The 25652-nt window shown below is 41.5% G+C and overlaps 1 protein-coding gene across 9 annotated transcripts in view; it reads left to right on the top strand.

Annotated features, from left to right (window-relative positions):
- Positions 1–25652, top strand: part of EBF1 (EBF transcription factor 1) — a 372029-nt gene that overhangs the window by 239522 nt on the left and 106855 nt on the right. For 5 of the 9 annotated variants that reach the window (XM_053377133.1, XM_053377129.1, XM_053377136.1 and 2 more), the window contains exons 7-8: positions 1766–1847; positions 18586–18727. In XM_053377133.1, the coding sequence (XP_053233108.1) occupies positions 1766–1847; positions 18586–18727 (224 nt within the window). The remainder of the gene's footprint in view (positions 1–1765; positions 1848–18585; positions 18728–25652) is intronic. The other 4 variants (XM_053377135.1, XM_053377131.1, XM_053377134.1 and 1 more) reach the window with 1 other exon arrangement.

Genomic DNA, 25652 nt, shown 5'->3' with positions numbered 1-25652 from the left:
CTCAGTAGATCTGCTGAAATATTTTTGATATGCTTTATAATTTCCTGCTAGTTTGGGAAAAACTTCAGTAATGACCCTTAGAATGTAACCTGTACTGAGATACTGTAATATTTTTTAAATGGTGAATCAATTGATTTATCAGTTAAATGCAAGGCTGCTGATTGACTACAACCTTTAATAAGTTGACTGCTCTAATTGCTGGCAAATTTAGTGAAAGAGGACTTCATCCTAGCTAGCACATTTTTTCTTTTGTTTGACAAGCGTCCATAGTAAGAACGCCTATTTAAGGCATCAAAGACCACCCAACTGCATCTATATAATGGTATCTCCCCCATTTATTTAAGTATGTTTTCCTGTTGTGTATTAATTTCCATTCATTACTGTAGTATGGAGGTAGGGTGAGTGAACAATCTTGTTTCTGCTGTGGGCTCATTCCATCACAGGTCATGGCAGGGTGAGAGTGGGTGGGTGACTATAGGCAGAGCCAGAGACAGAAGTATACTGGAATAACTAAAATAAATAAAGGTCACCGGCTTCAATTTTCACAATGGCTACCACATATTAGAATACCCAATGTTTGCATGTGTACCCAGAAGTGAAGCCTACTGGGTTTGATGAGGTTACTCTCAAATATACAGAGGCTTTAAAAAAGAAGAAGAAATACAACAGATCAACACAGCTATTGTTCTAGTGACAGTACTTTCTGACTTTTGTGTGTCCCCCCCCCCACTTGTGCGGGTGTGTTGCAGCTGCCTACCAGTCTGTTTTCAGATAGTTTCAGTGCAGGGGTGAGAACATCTCCCCTAAGACATACAACAAGAAAAAACAAGTAAACCAAGAACAACATCAACTTCTTCATATCACAGAGGGGAGGAAAACAGTTTATAAAGCCAGAATAACTAGTAAGGAGACAAAATGGGAGGCAGAAATTCTGATAGGAGTTGGGGGTTTAGGATTTAGTGCTTAGGAGTTGTTAAAGCCTGGAAGTTGACATCTTTCATTGTTATTGCCAGTGACTGCCATCTCATCTCCATATTCCTCATACTTTTAAAATGCACTGAAAGGATATTACGATTGAATAATACTAACAACACTAGTATCATTACTAGGGCCATTTTTCTATTAAGTAAAATGCATAATGATGGTAGAAGCAGCAGTTTTGCAACCCAAGATGCAGGGCCACAGGTGAGAGAAGCAATGAAGCTGCAAGCTTACCTTGAGAGAACATTTAGTGTTTAATGCCTTAGCTGAAATCACACGCGCTCCCTGTACAGTATTACATGCACAAATGTTTTTCATCATAAACACATTTTGGAATTCTGTAAATTATAGTATGTGGGAGCCAGAATTGTGACAGTGAAAAATATGCCAATTTGTCGTCCCCAAATGCATAACTGTTTCAAGTAGTAGGGAAATATGATCATTTCCGGAATTCTGTAGTTGTGACTGCCAGCCGTCAGACTCCATGTAAATGGCGGCTTCATTTTCTCCTCTGTACCCTTGTTGTGTGATGAAAGTTTCAAGCGGCATGTTTTAGAAGACAGATAATGACTTTGCTTTTTGGCGGAATAATTTTGTGTTAAGTTTATGCCTATTTTTTTGGCTCATTGGTCTGGTGTGTTAGAACTGTGAGAAGACCGTCTTTATCCATGTGGTACATGTGGACAGACAATTTTATATAAATTGTTTGCTGGGTGAGCAAGGGGTGTATTGGGGCAACTTGTCAACAACTGGTATACTCAACATGATATCCTTTTTCCAACAGGTTCTTCTTGAAATTTTTTCTTAAATGTAACCAGAACTGCCTAAAAAATGCAGGAAACCCTCGAGACATGCGAAGATTTCAGGTCAGTGTCACTCCCCTCCCCCTTAAGATAAATAATGTTTAAATGATGTGGGCTGGGAAGATTGTCAACCTATGTAAAATGATTACATAGTTCTTTCGGAAAGTTACGTTTTGCATTTTATCATTGTTCTTGGCATTGTATTTTGATGTATTTTCTGTGAGTCGCTTTGGTTCACCCTTTGAATGGGGAAAGGTGCGAAATAAATTATAAAAAATAAATAAGAGTTGGGATATGGGGGGAAATGGCGAGGATTTGCATTTTGTAAGCCACCAGGCTTTGTTCTGTGATTTGAAGTGTCAGAAGGCCAGCTCGAAAACAACGAATCTGAACTAGGGTTGGCCCTTCCCCTTTCAGCACCTGAGGCCAAATGGGAAGATGCCACTTCCTGGTCTCCCCCAGTGCCGGATTTATGTATAAGCTGAACAAGCTATAACTTAGGGCCCCATTCTCTTGGGGGCCCCCAAAAAGATTAAAGAAAAAACAAACCTGGATGTACATTTCCAAAATATAAGATAAAAAGCAAATAAAATAAAACCTTCATACAGCAGCAGTGTTTTGTGTTGTGTAGGTTCCTATGATGTAAGCATGCTCCCTAAAATATCACTGGTTTCCTCATTTCTATATATAGGGTGCCTACATTCTGCATGTGCAAATGGCTTTAGATACCTGTTAACGTCCATAAATTATCATGTAGCATATATTCAACACAAAAAAACAGCAACAATTTGTTGACAAAGGACAGCTGGACATATAAAGGTCCCCATTACCTTCAGGAGCTTAGGGCCTCATCAAACCTAAATCTGGCCCAGGTTCCCCCACCACCAGGTTGCGAGGCAGCGGCTTCTCTGATGGCTACAGGGGTGGAGGCGCCTGTGCCGTTACCAGAGAAGTGGTGGCAGTGGTCCAAAGCCGCCAGAGAAGTGAGCAGCACTGAGATCACATCTCTCTGGAAACTGGCTCCGCTCCGCTGGCTGTGGTGCCACACCTCGTGGACCTCTGCTGCTTGCCTCACAAGTGGGTTGGCCCTGGGTTGGTACTATTATTGCTCTTTGGCTTTTAAATATTTTTAACCCCTCCCCACAAGACATGGGAGCAATTTGCAAGGGTTCGACACCCCAGGTATTAACAATGACTGCATTCGTACAGCAGTTCTATCCCTAACAGTTAATTTCCACCTTTTTAAAAATTTCATACAATGTTAAAGCCACTTTCGGAACTATAGTGGAATATAGCTCGTTTAGCACTCGTTTTCATATTATTTGCAAACAGGAGTTTTTCTGGAAACAAGTAAAACAGGAATGAGCCCTAAACCTGCTCCATATTCCACTATTGTTCCATAAGTGACTTTTACATTGTGTGAAAGCTCAAATATAATGTGGAGCTTGGCAGTCGTGAAAGCAGAATAAACTGCCATGGGGATGCAGCCAATGACAACAGAGAATTACCATTAAAAACAACAACACAATTTAATACATGATGAGTCATGAAAGTCACTAGGTAACTTGGAAGATGATGCTAAATTTTAGCAGTGGTTCCCAGCCTTTTTGGTACGGTGGCTCAGAAATCCAAATTTGCTTGATATGGTAACACACTGAAATATTGTCCTATGAATTTTAGACCTTAGGTCATTGGCAGCTGTCTGTTTTGTTCCCCTGAAGTGTAAGTTTGCGTATTTTATAACCATTTACTTAGCACCCATATTAATGTGGAATTCATTGAAATATTTATGGTACCAACAGTATTCACAGTTTTGTTTATGGGAATACAAGGCTAGCCTTTCTGACATTTGGTTACAAGTGTGAACATAGCATTATAATGTGCCAATGAAACAAAAAGCTGTAAGAGTTGTAACATCATACCAGTGAAGGATTACAAGTGATAATTAATTTGTGTTTAGTAATAAGGCCACTTCCACAGGAATTGCACCTCACTTGCTGGTCACAGCCCACAGGTTGGGAAACTCTGGACTGTAAAATTACCTGAAGGAATACAGATGCTAGTTCTTAACTGGTATTAATTCTGTAAATCAACAAGCTAAACAAATGTTGCCTCTTTCTAGTTCTAAAACCCAAATTGAAGAAAAATGATATTTTATTCGTTTTCTCAAGTCTGTGCAAGCTGTGACCTACCAATATGAACACACTAGCTGCTTGACAAAACTGTCTCTTAGCGGCCCAGTACAATTCTGCCTTCAAGACTAGCAGCATTCCTTTGCATGTTGATGGGGTATTGGATGGTTTAGGATGGGAGGCAGATGTTGTTCCCTACCGGCTTCTATTGGTGGAGATGAGGAGAAGTGAGGCAGCCTCTGCTGCTGTACCCAGTTTCACCATAATTTGTGGATATTTGCAAATGCCAGTTCTCCCACCGATAGAAGCCAGTAGTAAGCCCCCCCCCAAATGGGGCAGTGTGGGCAGTGTGGTGTACCAGAGGCTTTGGATCCACCAGATCCAATCCCCTACTAATCCCCCACGTTGTGCCAGTCTGGATTTGGTACAGCCCCCCCCCCAAAAGTGTAAAAGAATCACCTTCATCTTCTGCCCAGGCCAGCTGGGAGGGAGGGTTTTGGACACAGTGCTGGAACCACTGATTCTCTCCATCCCTTGGTGGCCAGGATTTGGATTGCTCTATTATTGAGCTACTGTAGAATGCCTACATGGCTGCTAGTGGACTCTGTTTAGCTTGATAAGACAAATGTTATGTAGGCTTCACCTTTTGGGATTGGTAAAGTAAAGGTAAAGGTACCCCTGACCGTTAGGTCCAGTCACGGACGACTCTGGGGTTGCGCGCTGATCTCGCTCTATAGGCTGAGGGAGCCGGTGTTTGTCCGCAGACAGCTTCTGGGTCATGTGGCCAGCATGACTAAGCCGTTTCTGGTGAACCAGAGCAGTGCACGGAAATGCTGTTTACCGCAGGAGCGGTACCTATTTATCTACTTGCACTTTGACGTGCTTTCGAACTGCTGGGTTGGCAGGAACTGGGACCAAGCAACGGGAGCTCACCCCATCGCGGGGATTCGAACCACCGACCTTCTGATCGGCAACCCCTAGGCTCAATGGTTTAGACCACAGTGCCACCCACATCCCTTCTTGGGATTGGTAGCCTATCGTACCTCACAGTGTCACACCATATAAGGCAAAGAAGACAGAGTGATAAGGGCGAACAACAGAAAAGACCTTATTAATAATCCATTCTGTTATGATCCTCCTATCACACTGTGTGCTGATGTTTTCACCTCCCCAGACAGGTATGGACTGGAGGTATTGTTCTAAATGTACAGGGTGAAGTTCACAAACAATTCTGAAACAAACAAAAGTACCCTAATCTGCCCATATGTAGGTTTCCCCACCAGAAGAGACACAAGCCTCTTCTGCTGCAGTAAACTGCTCAGATCTTTTATATCAATTGTCCATAAAGTTGGCCACACTTCTATAAAAACTTTTTTTTTTGGCCAAATGACAGTGGTGGAACAGTCTGGCACAATTTATTATTATTATTACTGTAACACCGCAAGATCAAAAACAATAAATCACTTAAATACAAAAATATGTGGTTGATTTTGATGGGCAACCTTTATGGTATAATTTATTTATAAAGTATTTCTATACTGCTAGGTCATAAAATATATGGGAAATATGCTACATTAAAACAGAGAACTAGATAGTAACAAGATGTGGATTTTATACCTTCAGCGTTAGAAATGCAGGAGTAGGCTAGAATCAGTGCTTTTTTCTGGGGGGACGCAGGGGTATGCATACCCCTAAACATTTTGTGAATCTAAGTTTGGCCTCATTGAGGGGCAGTATTTCAATATAAGTAGGAAAATGAGAGTACCCCTAAACATTTTTTAAAAGAAAAAAAGCACTGGCTACGATTATTTTAAGCCATAAGTGTTTGTGTATTTGTGTTGATTTCCCTTATTTTTAATATTTAGATCTTCCATATGAGATAATGGAATTATTAGGCTAATAAGCACCCTATGTATGCCTACTCAAAAGTACATCTCACATAGTTAAATGGGGCTTACATAAGGTTTATAATTCTAAACACACAAGTAGAAAGCCTCACTGAACACAGTGGGTCTCACTTTTGCGTAAACATGCATAGGACAGCCGTGTTCATTATGCACTTTTTGACTATCAGTGTGCCATATAATTAAGAAAAATGTAAATAGCAAAAAAAGCCCAATTGTTTCAATATTTTCAGTTTGGAGATTACTTAAACATGGAGTAAAAGATGGAACCTTCAGAACAGCTTTAACTGACTTTGAAAAGCTAGTAAATAACCATTAAATTCTTAAAGGACTATTATCCAAAATTTATTGTCAATTGTTCCGTTAATTACCACTCTGGACTTAATTTGAAGCTAAGTTGGAAAAAATGCTTGATAGAACTCTTACAGGGTATGGTTGGAACAAAATCTTTGCTAAGCTTTTACCCATATTCAATTTATGTAATATGAAAGAGAGTCATTAGGAAACTATTCATAGGTCATTTCCTAACTGCCCATAGGTTGGATAGAGTAGTTCTTCTTCCTTGGTGATCACTCGTAGCCAAGTAAGATTGTCTTCCATAAACACGGTTTTAACGATGAGTCCGTAAGTGACTGTGGGGGCCAATTCTGGACCCACAAGTCCTTCCACAGTGGCGACATTGGTTTCTGGGTGGGAGTTGATCACGGTGTGGATTGCCAAGCGTGCCTTCCTCTTAGCACATTTCTACTTTGCATTCTGAATTCTAGTGTCTTCAGAGCACATGACACCTTTGGTAAAACCTGTTCTCCAATTGGAGCACTCGCAGGCAAGTGTTTCCCAGTTGTTGGTGTTTATACTCCATTTTTAAAAATTTGCCTTGAGACAGTCTTTCAACCTCTTTTGTTGACCACCAGTGTTACACTTTCCATTTTTAAGTTCAGAATAGAGTAGTTGCTTTGGAAGACGATAATCAGGCATCTGCACAACATGCTTTACCCTCTGCATATTTTTCTGTTTATTTATTTAAAACCTTTATATGCGACCTTATATCAATGATTTCAAGGCAGTTTGCAGAAACAAAAACAAGTAAAGCAAATAGTGTTGGGAACACTCTGGTCCCAATAGCTGGGACATACTCAGGTGTGTGAGGGTAGATGAGAAGTTATGTTGTTGCAGCAGTTGAGCATTTCTGACCTGTTCCAGAGTTCCCAACTTCTGGCATGGGGACTGGCTCCAGGATGAGGGAGAATTGTTGTGTCTTCCACAAGAGCCCCAAAGGACCAGCAGTGGAGTCAGCAGTGGAACCACCTGGAGCAGGGAGCGACTGATAAGAGAATTGCTCCAGCAAAGCCCCAGGGTGGTCTATGTTACTGCCTGATAAGCAGCATCTCCTGACCCACCCTGCACTGCTGTGTGCTTAGAGTAGGAGTGTTGAGGAGAAGACCTGGTGGTCCAGCAGTTTTTGTAGTGGATGCAGTGTTGAACTTCATTGCAGACTGGAGTATCTAGGGCTAGACTAACATACCTACCTCAGATTGGGTAAGATCTTACACTTTCCTGAGCTCCTTGGAGGAATGTGCAATAAATAAATAAAGCCAAGGCCATATTTATGACCGTAAGTTTGTATTTCCCTCACAGTTAATGTCATGTTACCTGGAAGCGGAACAGTTTTGTTTGACTAGCTTTTGTTTTCCAGGCCATATAATTTCTGCTATTTCCACATGGAATTTGCAGATTTCTACACAGCATTCTTAAGGGCCTTCCATCTGTTTCCCTTCCGTCTCTGCCACTGTTGCCTTGTATTTATTAAACATCGGTTATTCTGTAAGAATATCCTCCAGTCAGACATGCTCTCGCAAACAGGGCAATCTAGCGTGAACAGCCAGGACCGCAGTCTGTCAAAGCAACAGTTTGTGCTTACCTACGTGCTGCCAGTTTGCAACTCCCCCAAGATGTGAGCTGATTTTCATATGGTAATGCTCTTGCATGTTCTGTCAGAAGAGCAATCAGGAGCTTGTGTAGGTGACTAGGTAGGACATAAGAGGGGTTGTTGATCTCTTGACTCGTAAAGACATTCTGTCAGGCAAGCCCAGCCTCACAGCAGTCGAGCTTTCCGTGTGTAAACAGAGACTGCTTAATTACACAGGTCATGTCAATTAGCGTGACCTTCGCATTTTAAAGAAATTAATCACTTTCGGCAGAGCAAATCACTCCTCATACTTTAATATTCAGCGTGGCAGTAAAGTGTGCAGAAATACATTCAGTGACAGAGCATTCCTATTTTTATGAATAATGGTTCAGTTTAATCGGTGGTCCCACCCCAACCCCCTGCCTTCTCTTTGGACTTGTTGCTTGAACATTACAGCAAACAAAATAAGTATGCCTGTTGATGCTGTATATTTATTTTGGTCTAGCAAGAAGTGCACCTGGAAAAAAATGGGTTTGGGCGGGGAGGATAAGCTTGCTGACGTCCTTCACAGTGTCCCACAGTGTCCCTCCTACATCTCACACCAAATACAACCAATGTAATAGGGTAGGCGCTTCTTTTCTTATTGGAGGCTTCTTGCATGGGATTAGCTGCTCCCACCTGGCTATGTCATGACTTCCTTTTTGTGACGCATCAAGTTCCTCCTGTCTTCCATCTCAGCACCTGCTTGCCCTCCCCACTTCGGACATTTCAGGTTAACTTCGTTCACCTCAGTCCAGATTTAGAAGCAAGCATTTAGCAAACAGCTCCTTTCAAGTAAACTCCAGCATGACTCAGCATTTCTAATTAAAGAGTTGGTTGCAGAGGTGAGGAAGTAGAAAGAACCAGGGTGCCAAATGGAATTAGATGACATATATCCTCTGTCATACAGCAGGATGATGTATAACATCCTGGGCTTATTTTTTATATCTTTGACTACCTAAGGGAAGAAATCCAAAGTCCCTTGAATATTTCAATTAATTCATTAGTTAATTAATTTCAATCGATCAATAAGTTAATCAAAATCCTTTCTAACCAGATTAATATTTTAAAAACCCCTCGCAGTATACAGAAATGCATATAAAGCAGAGATAGAACTTTTTAAAAAAACAAATCTGTAAAACAGTACAGTCATACCTTGGAAGTCGAATGGAATCCATTCCAGAAGTCCGTTCGACTTCCAAAATGTTCAAAAACCAAATCACAGCTTCTGATTGGCTGCAGGAAGCCCCGTCGGACATTCAGGTTCCAAAACAATGTTCGCAAACTGGAACAATCACTTCCGGGTTTGCAGCGTTCGGGAACCAAAACGTCCGAGATCCAGGGTATTTGGGAGCCAAGGTATGACTGTATTATGAAAACAGGAAAACAGGTAAGATCAGATCCAGTCTTATAGGTCGTGGAAAGCTGGGGCAAGAAGGTATGTCAGAAGCAGTTGATGGATATGGGTCACTGCCCTGGGATATTTTGTAAGACGTGGTACCACAATTAAATTAATCCATGGTCTTCCCAGGTCCTTCGAGGCACCAACAAAAAGGTTTGCTTGTTTATTTATGCTAACATTCTATTAGTGTTATTCCTATTAAGAGCTGATTAATCCCCCATGTAAGGATAGCCCCCGGTGCTTCCTCCTACTACTGACGGGACATCACCTTTCCCTGTAAAAAGTTGCTGCGGTCATTGCTGCTGCCCTGGGGAAAGGGAGGCACTCCCCTCTCCAAAATAATAAAAAAAGGCTACAAGTGTGCACACCAGCATTGAAATTTGCAATATATATTTTGAGAACATATATATTTCAAGAAAAAGCCCTTGCCTTTTAACTAGAGCTCCTGCCAGGTTTTGGGTGCTGGAGAAACTTTCCCCTGCAAAATCTTCCACCTGTCCTTTCACTGGCAGCTGCTGGGGAAACTTGCACTCATTACTTTCCCTGCAAAATTTGCAAGTGTTATTGCTGCTGCTTTTCCAGGAAAGGAGTCGTGACCAGCCCCTCATGAATAGTATACATCACCAGTGCTGGGGGGGGGGGGAAGCAGTGTGTATATTCATTCATTTTTATTTTTAAAGAGAGAGTAAGAAACGAACAAACCGGGAGGCAGGTATGTAGCCCATCTTAAGTTGTTAATTAGGGACCAATATAACTTTGGAGAGATATTGAAGAAAGGTGGGGTTGCATAGTGTTGCTAGCCAGGTAACGGAGGCAGCTGAGGTCATCAACCCTATCAAAAACCACTCCATTCAGTGGAGGTGAGACCATAGCACTGTGTCTGTTCACACGGGAAATAACTGCACTACTGTTGGTGATATCGTGCTAAAAATGAGTAATTTTAAAACAACACCTTGGATTCTCAGGAATAAATTACTGGGTGAATTATGTCGTTACTGGGGGGAAATACCTGTTGCATCATCACAAAACGACAACTGAAAAGATTATTGGTTTGCTCCTTCCCTGGGTTTGCTACAATTCATGATTGGCAAATGTATGGTTAGAATTTTGCCTATCAGTCAGTCAGACAACTGACAATACAGGGATGATATTGCCGGAAAACAGGCACCTGTGTTTTCTATGAATTTCTAAGAGTATGCAGAAGTGTGTAATTAAAAGTACTAACGGGCTGGTTCAGAATGAGCTCAGTTTTTCTGAACATCCTCTAAAAATGCCTGAAGACTCTTTTTAAAAACAATGGTCAATTTTGATAGAGTTTCAAAGTTGTGGGGGGGGGAGGTTCATTACTGCACAGGCACCAGCCAGTCAGCACTGTGCACAGCCAGCTTCTGCTGTTACATTGCAGAACTGCCTCTTTCCCCCACAAGCTTGTGCCTGTATCTTAGTTCTGAGAAACAAAAGGTGGATTTTCCTGAATGGTACATCCAAACCCAGATGGAGCCTCAGATACTGCTTTTCCTCTGATTTGAGTAGCGTTTGTTGCTGTTTCACTGCTTTACAAGATACGCAAATGGCTGTTTATATATCTAATTTTAAAGAACAGCAAGAGGAGACTGCATGTTAATGGCCTCAAAGCATCTACCTAAATTTAGGCTGGGCCTTTAATATCCTGCTAAAGCTGGGACTTGAGTCAAAATAATAATAGATGTGTACTGCGAGGAGTAGTCTGCCCATAAGTCATTCCAGCCTCTTCCACACAGTGTTTAGAAGTGTAAACAAAAGTAGAAATTTGCTTCCAGTGAAAATGGAGATTACTGAAAATACCAGGAATGTGTCATAAACTAATTGGCTAGCGAAACCTAATGGGCTGTGGTTAAAAATGAGGAGTAATGTGATTCCTAATCTTGAAATATTGGGTGGTGCACCCTAACAAATAAATAGGCTCCGTTAACCAACTCAGATAAACAGATTGATTTCTTAACCTCTAGTTTTCATTTCCAGAAGATTTGTTAGCTTCTAGAACATTTGCAATTGAGCTATTTAATAATGCAAAAGAAGGATGTACACAGAGGAATGCAAATAACAGTAAATTTAGGATACACAAATTTAACCAACACCCCCCATCTGATATTTTTATTAGCAGTCTGCTAACCTCCAGTGCTGCACATACATTTAAAAACTAACAATCTATGAAGATTTGATGCTAAAGCTGATTTTCCTCCCCTCTATGTTTGCCTGTCCCAAATTAAAAACTGCATTTTCTTCACAACATTTGGATAGGTTTGAGATTTGGCAGGCCTGCCTGTCCCCGTGTTTATATGAGTTTGTCAGCACCTCATTAATCAATTTTTAAACTGCAATATGCTTCCCCCCTCATGTGTTGGCCTGTTGTTGTTTTTTCAAAGTTGCTTCACTGCCTGCTCTACACCTCCTGTTCTCATTTTTTTAAAAGCTGAAACAAAAGTTGTTTCCTTTACAAATTAGTTTTGCATGTGCTTTGATTGAAACGCATCCCACTCATTAAAAAAATAAAATAAATTGTTTCCTTTTCAAGAAATACACGCAAACCATATTTGGAACACGCTTGCTCCCGAGAAGTCCTGTTGACTTTAGTAAGATTATTCTAAAGTAAATGGATTTGTGGATTTTAGCCATAAACTTGTGAAGGCTGTTTGGAAAGTATTCAGTTCATATTAGATATTACTTTTTGCTTAGGCAGAGGACATTAATATTTAAATAACACGTAGGCCAAATATTTCTTTTTCCTTTATAGTAATCAAACTTTTGAATTCTCTCCCTCTCTCTGTCTGTCTCTCTTTCTAAAAAGAATCAGTAGAGAGTTTCTTCTTTTCCTACAGGTGCACTGTGAATAATCACTTCTTAAAGTAGACCACCACTTAACCACTTTTATTTTTTTCACATTTCCTGACCCTAGAAACAGTTTCTCTAGGGGATTCCTTTTATAGTATTTTCTCTTAATGACTCCAAAAGAGCCCAGCCCACCCCCAGCATGGCATCTTTGTAGTAAATCAAATTCTATTCAAGGGAACTAGGTAGCAACAGTCTGTTACTGCAATTCAAAACATATTTTAAAGATGAATGGCTTAGGTTGAGTGCCTGATGTTGCAGATGTTGTGGGCAGGGAAAGTTAAGTAACTGATCTCAGTGAGATTACGCTGTTAACTAAAGTTGCTCACTGTTCATGCACTCCTATGAACAAAATAGTTTGCACTGAAGGTCCGGGGCCCTTGTCATAGAATTGTTTGGCATTGTATTTTATTTCTTTTAAACAAAATATTTCTTAAGTGGTTATGTTTTTAAAACCTTTCTTGGACTTGGGTCCCCAAAACACACTTTTCTGTGTTTTTCCCCCTGTCTCTTATACTTTGTATTTAGATACCATTTTCAGGTGGTTAAGGTCTTAACAATAAGAAGGGTTATTGAAAGTGGCTTTTAAAATCCACAGGGGGAAAAAAGGAAATATAAAAGGACAGCTGAAGGTTTGGTGAATTCTCAATGCATTTTGAGTATGTCTTTTATCGGGGGTAAAATGCTCATATTTGTTCCTTAATCAGCCTTCTTAAAGCAGTGGTAGCATGTAGCTTTTATGGAGCGGTTTTTTTATGAAGGAGCAAAAATGATAATTTTCCTTTGATGAAGCCATACTCAAAATGTGTTGGGAACTTAACAATCCTTGAAGCTGCCTTTTTGTGTTTGCTTTTTTCAGTGGAAGTTTTCCCCATCTGAGAAATCCTGTAGCTTGCTGTGGCCTCCATCCATGAGGTAGGTGCCAGGTGAAAATGCTCTGCTTCAACCAGGCCTTTGGCTGATGGACATCTGATGCCCTTTTAAATGTGTTATGGGAGGGGGGGATTATTGGTTTGTTTTTGTTCTTAATTTTATTGTATATTTTATGTTGTGATCCTCCCTGAGATCTATGAATAAAGTTAGTAATTTTAGTAATAAAAATAATAGGTAGGCTAGACACTGGAGAAAATGTCCTGAGGGTATTCCTCTCTAATAGCCCTATGCTCTGGGACAGCAGTAGGACAGTGTCATAGTCTGTGAGATTCTTTAAGCTTGTGTCTTCAGCTTGACTATTTAAAGTAAGGTAAAAGGTAAAGGACCCCTGGACGGTTAAGTCCAGTCAAAGGCGACTATGGGGTGCAGCGCTCATCTCACATCAGGCCGAGGGAGTACACAGTTATATATTTTTCTTGGTGTTTCTGCTTGATACGTCCATAATTTTTTAAAAAAGAAAAGTTGACTAAGTGCTTTCCTAGGCATCACATTCTAACTTGGCAGCTGTTATTGAAAGTATTGTTACAAAATTTTAGGGTGCCTGGTCTCCCCTTCTAATATCTGGAACCCCAACCCCAGCCCCAGTGCCAGACATTGAATTTAGCTTGTTAAAATATAAGCCAGGCTGGCTCACTGATGAAGCAATTGCCTGGAGAGATAGGCCATCAGAAGATCAGAAGGTGAAGGGTGAAGACCTATTAAGAAAGCCATCAGCAAAGCTAAGAGTGTGCCAGCTGGGAAATGGGTGAAGCCCCTCCCTGAGGTCTGAGTTGGGTAGAAGAACAAAGGCCATTAGTAAAGTTTCAGGATTGCAGTTTGCCTGATGTAAGCAAGAGGAGAAATAGTTGCATTTGGCAAGCAGCTTGCAGGCTGCAGAACGGGAGGGTCGCAGCAGTGTGGGCTGGCAGTTTGAATCCAAGGTGGCAGCCTTGTGAGAAACAGGGCCCTCTTGGAGTGTAATCTTGAGAACTCCCCCATCCTAGGCTCAGGTTGTATATATGTGGAAATAAACTATATATATTGTAAAGACACCACAGTCTCCACTGTGCTTCATTTCCAAACCCTGGATAAGCGCCTGGAACCCCTGGAATCTCACAGTGCTGTGGGGATTATGGCGGCGTAGCAATATGTACATGTTGCTGTTCTTGCTTCAGCTAGCTGGAAATGTTGCTGGCCTCTGTCTGTGGGAATGAAAGTGACTTCTTTGCTCTCCCTGGTATTGGAAAAAGGGATCACTGGATTGCTACATGAGAAACTGGGCTCTCTGAAGCAAAGCACTTCATTTCTGTTTGGTTAGTTCTCAAAATAGTCTCCATGAGCACATAAGTGAGCTGGGCAGAGCAATTTGAAGCTCTGATTTAGGCCATTGGGATGTAATGAATCAGTGGATGCACCACTGCATCTGAAGCCCTGCCACTCACGTCGGCTAGAGTATTAGGAGAAAGCAGTTGTGTAACTTTTTTCCTGTGCCAGCTCCAGCCTGATTCAGTTTAGATGGCCAAATTGGGTCCCTCAATGGGAAACAGGTCAGCTTTGGAGACAGCCAATCTAGTGTTGGCCCTGTTCTGCTCCTGCTCCACCTCTCTGTTTCCCTGCTTTGGAGATTTACAACGGCTATTCTTGTGCTTTCAGAGCATGCAGCAGTAGCTTTTGTGGTAGTGCAGCTCTGCTGCTGGCAGAGCCCACTGGAGGGACACCTCTGCCTCATCCTAACCCCTTCCAGCAACAGGGTCAGGGATAAGGATTGTTTGGTAACAAATGAAATAGCACGTTTTCCCCATCCCTACCTTCCTTTTTGCACTTGTAAAGCATGGAATAGAGGTGGGGAGAAAAGGTTAGAAAGGACTGCCATGTGCTGAGCAGTCTGCTTTATGGAAGTGAGTCATTATCAGAAGCCGGAGTCAGAGGCAGGTCAGCAATAAAACATCCAGTGTCAGTGAAGTTAACTCTTTATTCAAAGAAACTAAAACAGCGCAGGCCTAGTGATCACAGCAGATCTTCCCAGTAGGTCTTGCCCCAGTGAGGCAGTTGCAAAGACTGAAGATGCCCATCTTCCCATTGCTCTTTAAGGCTCCTCCCCCAGTTCCTTTCCCAGCAGCCAAAGGCTCCTTTGCCTTGTCTCTCTTTCCTCCACCTTCTTCATTTCTCTATGCGTTCTGGGAGACTGGGTAGAAGGGAATCAGGAGCAGGAGCAGGAGATTCCCTGCTTTTTCAGTTGCCTACCTCCACTGTGCTTCTTGACCACACTCTGCTTCTGACTCAGATTCTGGACTGCTCTATGCTACAGCTTCTTCCCACTCACTAAGCCCTGTTACCTCTTCAGCTTCCGACACCTCATCCCAGTCTGCTTCCCTCTGACCACTCATCATCATCATCATCCCACCACCAGTCCCCTGGCTCGGAGCCTTCTTCTGCTGAGGGTTCCCTTGTTGGTTCTCCAACTGGTGCCCCCCCTCCCACTCCTCTGCATCCAACCAATTCATGACAGTTGTGGGCAACTTGCAGCCATTAGGAGCAATGCCTTCACACCTTCCATATGTGCTGTGTCAGGAAGATGCTGAACACCACTTCTTTCAAACAAAGATGCCCTCTCCCAAGCCCCCAACCCCACTATGTTTGCATTCCTGTCTCAGCGTCATCTGCGCTGGCTTGGTCATGTCCACAGAATGGAAGATGGCAGGATCCCCAAGGACGTACACCATGGGGAACTGGCTTCAAGCATTCGGCCCATTGGCAGACCAAAGATGTCTGCAAACATGACATGAAAGCAAGTATCAACCCCACCGTTTGGGAATTCCTTGTAGGCAACCGCAGTGCCAACTTCTGCAGCAGCACAACCTGACGCCTTCATCTGCCCCAGCTGCAACAAAACATGTCTCTCCCATATTGGTCTCTATGGCCACAGCAAGCACTGTAACCTTTAAACAATTTTACATCACCCCCAAAAGGTACACTCCTCCATTGTTTCCCAAGACAGACAGGTGCCAACAATGGCCATGTAATACATTATGTAGGAGCTATCATTTAAAGCTACCCTATTAAAGCAATTCAGTATTATACACACACCATGAAATGTTCACCAGCTATTGTTATGCAAAACAAGTTATGGACAAATGCCCTTTTGGAGTGTGCATGTAATCTTTTCCATGTAGACTTTTCTCACACTGGAAAACTGTTTCTATGGATTGTGGTTATAGGGAAGATTGAAGCTGACTTAAACAGTGAAATGGAATATAACATAGGAATATCAAAAGTCCTTCTCACGTGCCTAGTGCTTTTCCTTCAGAATTCAAGTTTCCAAATCTTGTCAAATAATTTTGACCCTGTTTTAACCCACTGGGTTTTTCCTTTTCAAACCACACTGTGAAATGAGCTAACAAGATTCTGACAGACTATTTTTGGGCGCAAATCATTTTATGTTCACAATCTTAAAGGCCTTATTAAGTTTGATGGGGGTTGGGGAGGGATTGCTTTGCTGGAACTGCTCGACTAAGCAATGTTGTAGGTCAAGATCTGACAAAACACGTTTTTAAGAATTTTATTAGAGTTGATAAAGTGTTATTTGGAGAGTTTTGTTTCGATTGCCTTCCCCTTTCTACCCAGTTCAAGCAATGTAAGGCAATTCTTTGCAAGCAAATCTCCCTGCTCAGGCAACTTTGAGGGGGTAGCGGCTTCCTTGGAGAGTTGAAGCAATGTTTGCCAATCCTTGTAAAGCATTTCACCTCTTCAGAGGCTAAAGCCTCTCAATACCAAGAACAATTAAAGCAAGAGCCTTTTGGAACGACTGGGGAATTCAGCAAAATAAATCAGAAATCCTCTGCCTTGGCTCTGGAGGGTTGCCTCATTATAAGAGCAGATCTATTAGCCCCCTTGCCATTGTCTTTCATTTCTCAAGTGAGGTGATTCTAATTAAATTAATCTGCATGTCAATCTATCGGTGATCAATCAAAGGGGCCGAGGTCCCCCTTTGCGGCAGTGTGCTTGCGGCTGACAGGGCCTGATAATGGAGGAAGAAATAAACTGTCGAGCAAAGTTAATTAGTCAACATAATAGGTGGATTAAACAGGAGCCGGCTGATTGCTGTTTCACATGTTGAAGCATGAGGTGGGAGCTGAAACTGCAATTAACAGACAATTATTATATTTGGTTGTAAGAGGTCGCATGAATAAACATATCTCAGTGGGTTTCAATTTTTAATCCCCCTTCCTTGTTTAATATAAGGAGAAGTGTAGGTCATTTCTTCTTATTGTTTTAGCCAAAGTTCTGGAAGGCAGCACATGTTCTTGGGTAGAATACTTGGTAAGCGGTAGCGGAGAGAGGGACGTTGCCATTTTGTTTGTATGGGTGATTAATATGGGCTAAGAGGTGATCAGGGCAACCAAGCTCAAGAAATTAATCCTGGAGCTGCTGCTGATGTGCAGTGTATCATTATCAAAGAAGAGGCGCTCTCATATTGAAGGGCACCATGCTGTCCTTCAGATCCTAATGCTAGCACATTCTGGGGCTGACCACAGGCTTCCCCGTACTTTTAGGTTTCAGCAAAGGCAAATGGTCCAGTTTTACCTTAATATACAAGATGTCACCAGAGCTCAGGTACAACCAAGGATAGAAATGAGCATCCCGGGCAACAAACTTTGTCACCATCACTAACCAAAATCACAGCAATCCCTTGCAGCAGTAGTCATCTCATTAGAACATAGCATTCTTTATCTGAACTTCTTATTGGGTAAGCTAAGGTCATTTTGATAAGAGACTGAACCTTCATAATGAGTCTCCATAAAGAATCTCACTTACTTACGTTGTTTAATGGGTTCTGATGAAAACTGGAAACGTGTTTTAAATTTGTTGAGAAGTATGTCAGTTGAGCAGCTGTGTGCTTGCAAGCCATCCTTTTGAATTCACTAGAATCTGTGACTTAATAGTCCCAAGTGCCCTGCACATTACAGCAACATGGTATCTCCATTTTTAGTTGTTTAAGTGAATTGAGACAAGTCAAAGTTTGCCAAGTGTGTGAATTCAAACTTGATTATTTGCTAAGGAAAAGGTCTACTTGGATTTGAAAAGCACTATTCATTTCAGCTCTGAAATGCCTTTGACACACATACCCTGCTCCGTAGAATTTTGGAGCGCAAACACCCCTGGCAGCTACAAATGTAACAGCATAATGAATACAGTTGCTCTCATCCCAACTTTTGCAGACCACACTTGCTTTTCTTTTTTAAAATACATTTTCATTTGCAATGACAGCAGCTTTATCTCTTCTGGCATATATGCTGAAGAATGGTGTGGGGTAAAATTCAGTCAGCTCTTTAAAAAAAAGTTAATAAAGTGCTCTTGTTAGAATGATGGTTAACAGTGTACGTTTCGCCATACAGCTACAAGCTGTGCAATTTGACTTAAAGCGACATCAAAAGCCTATGATGCCAAAGACCCACTCATCAATAGCACCTCTTGTTAGAGTCGTACAGTCTAAGCACTAGTTATTATGTGAAATAGCTGTGCAATTTTCTGCAGCTCCCAGCTGTTATTTAAGATTCTGGGTTTATTATACTCTGCGCTCATCTCATTTTAAATTGTATTAAAGTGTTTCCTTATATTGTTGTCCCACTCACAGGTTGTGGTATCTACAACAGTCAATGTGGATGGTCATGTCTTGGCAGTGTCGGATAACATGTTTGTGCACAACAACTCCAAACATGGTCGGAGGGCTCGAAGGCTTGATCCTTCGGAAGGTACGCCTTCTTATCTGGAACATGGTAGGCATTTTTTGTTGGTTGACGTTGCTTCTTTAACTGTGGGTCTCTCGGGTTGTGTGGGGGGGTCCCCCCTTTTCTTCCATTACTGGCTGCCCTAGCGAGGTCATAGGATGAGAGGGTCAGTGTCTTCTCTCTTTTTCCCCAAGGAGTACTTTGCTCAGTACTGGCGCATAGTTTTTAAGCATTTGGGTAATTCCAGCAAAATCAGTTCATGCAGTGAGTTTTGGCTCAAATGCTTACTGTGGGCAAGCTCTTCCCATCAAATGTATGGATATTGTTAGTGCATTTGAAAAGGCCATGGGCAGGATATGTAGAGAATTAAATTGTGCACAGAGTGTTCTATATGCCCAAGAAAGCCCAATTCTCTTCTATGATGCAGAGGAAGCACTTTAGGTTCTTGGAGTTTCTCAGCTGTGAGGCACTCTTTGCAAATTCTTAAATAACTGATTCGCTTACTGTGGCACATTGTAGCTATCACATGACAGTTACAATGGTCACATGGTTGTATGAATCGGGTCTTGTGTTTCAAGAAGCAGAACTGAACAAAATGTTCTGCTTTTTTAAAATAAAAAATTGGAGCATAATCCAAAATTGGTTTCCTTGTGTTATATTTTACATACTGTGATTTAGGGCAAGATTAAGAGATGGGGTAGTTTTCTCCTCTTTGTCCCATGGACAGAGTCTTAGGTTGTTTCCAGACATCCACAGAAGCCCTCACTTGGTTCGTTTGAGGATTATTTTGCCAGACTCAAAAAAAAGAGCCAAGGTCAGGTTTCAGTAAACCAATCTTCAGAACAAAATCATATGTTAATATATTTACACGTCCCTACTATAACTGAGAGCCAGATTAGGACATAGAGTACTTTCTTGTATCTACCTGGATATTCATTTAAAACTGAATCTAAAAATTCAGACTTTCATCATAGCCTTGGTCAAATGACCATTTATCACCCTGATTCTGGCATCTATAAAATGAGAAAATAAAATTTTATTTATTTATTTGAAACACATCTGTCCAGTCATTCTTCCTTAAAAGGAAACCAACATAGCTAACAATCCATAATGCAAGACCTTAAAAAAATGCAAAACATGGCCAATAAATTCTTACCAGCGTATCAAAACCACATAAGTCAATAAGCATACAGTACTCATCACCTGCACACACTTCCCTCAAGAGCTCTGAAACAGAAATGTTATACCTGTCCCTTGAAAAAGACGTGGGGGTGTATGGCAGATGTTCTTTACTGGGAAGCCAATCCATAGCCTTGGGCCACTTGTCCATAGTGACTGCGAATCTAGTCTCTGCTTGTAGTGGCTCACCTGGAAGATGCCAGATGCTACAAATGGCTAAGGGCCTAACAACTGAAGCGTTTGGGTTTAGTCAGTGGCACTGGCATAAAAGCTAACATGCCAAATCTACATGGCTAAAGGAAGGACAAGCCCTTCTATTTTTAACATGGCATGGCAACTGTTTATATCTTACATGAGACAGGAGCAGCAGACAAGGATTCCCCAACATTCTCATTGTGGTCTTTGGAGAAAGCTCCTTGATTAGGGTATATTCTTGTATGCTATTTGTAAGTATGGCGTGACAATGTATTTTGCTTTCATTCAAATAATATCCTGAATGCTCGTATGGATGAATAACGTAAATGCAGTCAAGTTGTTTGCAACTGTTCTTGATTTTTTATTTCATTTTGAAATATATAATAAACCTTTTTTTAAAACACACACACACACACATATTAAAAACAAAACAAAAGCCCTAGTCTCTGACAGAAGTGGGATGCTAGCAAGAGGCTCAAATGATGAGACATGCAGGCTCTTATGGGAGCAAGTTGTTCTTCCAGTCACTGAAGGTCTAGGGATGTCTGTTGCTGGTAGCTAACTAACTTCCCTGGGCTGCTGAGAATAAATAAAATAAGCAATGAAAAAACCAATCATTTAAAAATAGTTGGTACCGAAAAACTAAAAGGCAACTATACAATGTATGATGGCTGGGGAAACTGTGGTCCTCCAGGTGTTGCAGCATATCAACATCTGGACGTGCTTCAACATCCCCATCCCTGCTATATATATTAATCATTGCAAATTAATTAATCATCATGAGTTGTTGCCACCTTAGTCATAAAATAGAGTGTGTAAACTGTAATTATAAGAGCTGGTAGTGGGCACAAACAAGGTATATCGGAATCTGCCTACTTGTGTGTGGCTTACTTCGCTATCTCATTCCTAACTTCACATAGGTAGGCTGTGATCCTGTGTACACCTGCCTTGGAGTAAACCCCACTGTATATAGTTGGCTTCATTCTGACAAAACGTGCATAGGATTGTGGTGTTAGTGAAGCCACAGGGGAAGGTTCAGCCAGATTTTGGTATGTGTCTAGGGTGCTGATTCCTCACAATTCCCATTCAGTGTGTGTGTGTGTGTGTGTGTGTGTGTGAAGTCTTCTCATGCCTGATATCTAATCCAGTTTTCATGGACTGTCAAGGAAGCTAAATACCATGGAAAAAGGTGCAGAGTGAAAATGTGCTTTCCCATCATTAGATAAATCAATACTCAACAGAAATTCTCTCACCTCAATATTTGAGTGTGATATCATCAGACCCTACCATTTTTCTTTGCATACATTCAAAATTACTGGAACAACTTACGTGAGTAAATGTAGTTATGCAGAAAATGCATAATGAATCAGGTCCACAAGTTTGCACTTTCTAACCTAAAATTCTTAGCTCTGCAGTGTTTCTTATTATGTAAACATAACTTACATCTGTATTTATTTAGCTTTAACTTTTTAGGCTATAACTCATACTATAGATTTTTTCCATCCCTGCCAACAACCTAATTTAATAAACAAACCACTGTCATAATTTTTGCCTGATTTTACTAAGGAATGTGCAAACTGTTATTTTATTAATTAGCAAGACGCAAAGCTATACAAAGGATATTTATTCATTCATCCTTGAAGTGTCCTAACATAAACCATAGTCCTTCAAAGCCTACTTTTTTGTTTTTTAAGGAGATATTTTCCCCCTACAAGGAGGCCACATGAATACCTGCCAGTTACTAAGACAGCGCTAGATTCCTTCAAGCTTGGAAATATTCCTGTTCTCACACTTAGAGCACAACTATCTGCTCTAAATATTTCCCATACTTCCACCCCATGAGATGAGGTAATGTTTTGGGGAAAGCAAAGGAAATCGTACTTTATTATAGCAGTTTTCTTGACAGTTCAGCTCATGACAGTCAACACCAAATTCTGTAGTTCTACTATTATCTTCTAAAACTGGAATTAATGTTTCTAGAGCCACTCTCCAAATGTTTCGCATTTACTTATTTGAAACAGTTTGGAAGTCATTGGGGAATGCTCACCTTTTTAAGAGACCATTGTGCTGGAGAAGTAGCTCACTTCAGGGTTGGCTCAACAATTAAGGAAAGTGAGCTGGCTGCCCTAGACACCAGATGTTGTGGAGGGTGGTGGCAGCCCCTCTGGCCATTCACCCAGAGCCTTTATGCCAGCATCGGGAAGCCTTTGTCTCTCCATATGTTGTTAGCCCCATTAGCTGCAGCCAGCATGGCCAATGGTCATGGATGATGAGAGGTCACCAATGAAATCTAATATCCAGAAATGGTCCACAGATTTAAGATTCAGGACAGGGAATCCTGTTCTCATAACCACAGGATGTTGTGGATCTCTTTCCAAATATAGTCTTGTGTAGAAGAGTGTTTCTGGTGCAATGTGTGTTATTAGTTTATTAGTTTATTAGTTTATTATTACATTTATTATTATTATTACTACATAGCTTGAAGAGTAGGCACACTTAAATGTTTTACAATTAGGCCTATTTTTGTTACTGTTGCCTGTATAGTACTGAGCCAATCATACAAGGTGTCACCTTCTAGAGCAGCCTTTCTCAACCTTTGGTTCCTAGATATTGTTGGACTGCAACTTCCATAATCTCTAGCTAACAGTAGTCAGGGATGATTGGAGTTGTAGTCCAACAACATCTGAAGACCCAAAGCTGTCCTAAAGGACTCTTTTTGCCCTCCCAGTTTGGTTCCAACGATTTCATGTGTCAGAAATCTGGTATGCTTTGGGGTTATCTAGCCTTTTTTCCATTTATAGTCCACTTGTCAGTCAGTAAAAAGGGAAGTTACTCTCAGTGGTTTATCTCAGTGTAATCAAAATCATGCTTTTACATCCACCAAGTTCTTGATAAAACATACATAAATAAATACGTTACTCAACTAAATGTTTCTATATTTAAAAAGTAATAGCTGGCAAAGGCTAAGCAGCATTGTGTGGTACAAGCAGGGTAAACCACAGTAATCAGTGGCTTGCCATTGTTATTATGGTTTACTCAGTTAATAGGTTTTTTTTCTTCTTTTTTAGAGAGAGGAAGAAATTCTGCTTGATTATTTCAAAGCTTATTTAGATACATTAAGATGTTCACAGAGAAACCAATGTACCCAAAATCAATATTGACCTCCAGGGTTGTAGCTTTATAAGGAAAACCCCCACCACCACCAAAGAAACCCCCAAAACCCCCAGACCGAAAGACATTTGAAGGAAAGTGGTTACGATGCAGAATTTGCCAGATGAAATAATGTCTTTAGCACCCTACCCACCCAGCCCCAACAGAGGTGGATGTGAAATGTGTAGAGACTTAGGCCTGCCACTGAAGTTTTGTGTGCCATATTAACAAGTCACTGTAGTACTTTTTTTTCTTAAAGGGTGAAAGAGATCATATCAGTTGTAAATAAATTCCATAAGTATATGAGTTTAACTAGAGTGATCTTTTTGCTTTCTGGGGAGGGGTGGATTCTTTTCCTGTATATGTACACACACACACACACACACACACACACACACACACACACACTTGTATTAATCTATCTATCAAAATTATATGCCAGTTTACAGTAAAATCTTATTAATGAGATAAGTTAAAATGCATAAAACAACTTTTTAAATGCACTTATGCTGCACCACCACTCTTGTATTTGACAGTTTTATATTAAGGCTGCACTGTGAAGTGGTGTTAGGAGCTGCTTTGTTAGCCTGGTGCTATTACCTCCTTTGAGTAATATTTTGACAACTATGCACCAAAGCAGTTATTACCTACAGTGATTACTTGCTAGAATGCAGTTTGTCCTTTGACTGTATCCCTGTAGGCTGTTCTATTCACAGCTCCCAGAAATTCTTCTGTGGGTATCCTCACTTCGTAATCTGTTCAGGCAGAATTTCATTTCCTCATTTCTGAGGTTGACTTCAAACAGCCAAGGCAGTGAACAAGGTTGTAAAACCACCATGGGCTGCGTTTTGACAGTCGTAAAATGTGTGCGTATATTCTGACATGCTATAGACTACTACATAGTATAGGCGCGATCATGGCTTATGTTATCCTGAACTAGAGGGACCTCAGCAGTAAAATGATGTGACACTTCAGAGGAATTCTGGAAAAGAATGAGCTGCAACCTCTTCGCTGGTGTCAGCATTGTAGCCGCTATCTCACCCCTTGGTCTGAATTCTCTGATAACCACAGTTCAGTCGTCTGTAACTAGGGGGATGAGGTTGCAATGTCTTAGCAAAACGTGAGCCTGATTAACTCTCTCTCTTTATATAAATTAAGCACTGACTAGAAGAGTAGTGGGACGTGGGTGGCGCTGTGGGTTAAACCACAGAGCCTAGGACTTGCCGATCAGATGGTCGGCGGTTTGAATCCCCACGACAGGGTGAGCTCCCGTTGCTCAGTCTCAGCTTTTGCCAACCTAGCAGTTCGAAAGCACAAAGTGCAAGTAGGTAAATAGGTACCGCTCCGGCAGGAAGGTAAACGCCGTTTCCGTGTGCTGCTCTGGTTCGCCAGAAGCGGCTTAGTCATGCTGGCCACATGACCTGGAAGCTGTATGCCGGCTCCCTCGGCCAATAAAGCGAGATGAGCGCCGCAACCCCAGAGTCGGTCATGACCGGACCTAATGGTCAGGGGTCCCTTTACCTTTAGAAGAGTATATAGATGAATATAAACATCCGGGTGGAATTAAGACAGTTAGGAACACTGTTGTAGCCAGTGGAGGCTTGTCCAGTGAGGGCACTGTCCCAGCAGCCTTAGTCTGCCCTCAGCCAGCCTCCATCTTCCCGCCTTCTTTCTCACAACCAGTTCAGAGAGCTGCTCTGCCAGTCATTGGCTCTGGCTTCACCTCCTGTTGGTCTTCCTACCTTTCCCCCTGTCAGTTTCAATGGGCACTTGCTACCGCTGGTTATCACTGCTAAAAAGCTTGCCATGCGGCATCTGTAACCACAGCGAGGGTAATTATCTGTAGCTCATGACCCCATAGTAGACCCCAGTGCTACCAGGTAAGCAGCGCCCTGGATTTTCAAATAGCTGCAAGATGTAAGCAGACATTGTTTTCCACTTCACCTTGTATTTGGTCACTTGCAGCTCTGTTTCTGTTCCTTTGCAGTTCGCCTTCTGCCTTGCTGCCTGCTGTGGTCAAATTATGCAGCCAATGTAGTTTGTGCAATTAATTTTGTAAATTAGGTAATTATGTTGTCACTATGTTATTCCACTCCATTAATTTCAATGCAAAGAAAATGCAGTTCAAATGGGGGGAGGGTGTAATCCATTCTGTATCATTTGCGGATTGAAAGGAACACCAACAGGAAACATGGATAGAACTCACTGGATTGATTTCCATTTTGAACAGAGGACAAATACCTGAACACTGACAATTTCCACTCCTGCTTCTGTTTTCATTGGAATCCCTCAACATCCCTCATTGCAAAGGAGTGGTGGCACTGGCCCTGTGTTATCAAAGACGACAGATATCACAGACCACCTCCTCCAGCCTGGCCGAATGACTTGTGGCAAGCTTTCTAGTGGCTGAGAAAGCAATCCACAGCTGCTGAGCACACTACAAATATTA

Source organism: Podarcis raffonei, chromosome 2 (genome assembly GCF_027172205.1).
Source record: "Podarcis raffonei isolate rPodRaf1 chromosome 2, rPodRaf1.pri, whole genome shotgun sequence".
NCBI classification, from domain to species: Eukaryota; Metazoa; Chordata; class Lepidosauria; order Squamata; family Lacertidae; genus Podarcis; species Podarcis raffonei.
This window is presented reverse-complemented; position numbering and strand designations above follow the sequence as displayed.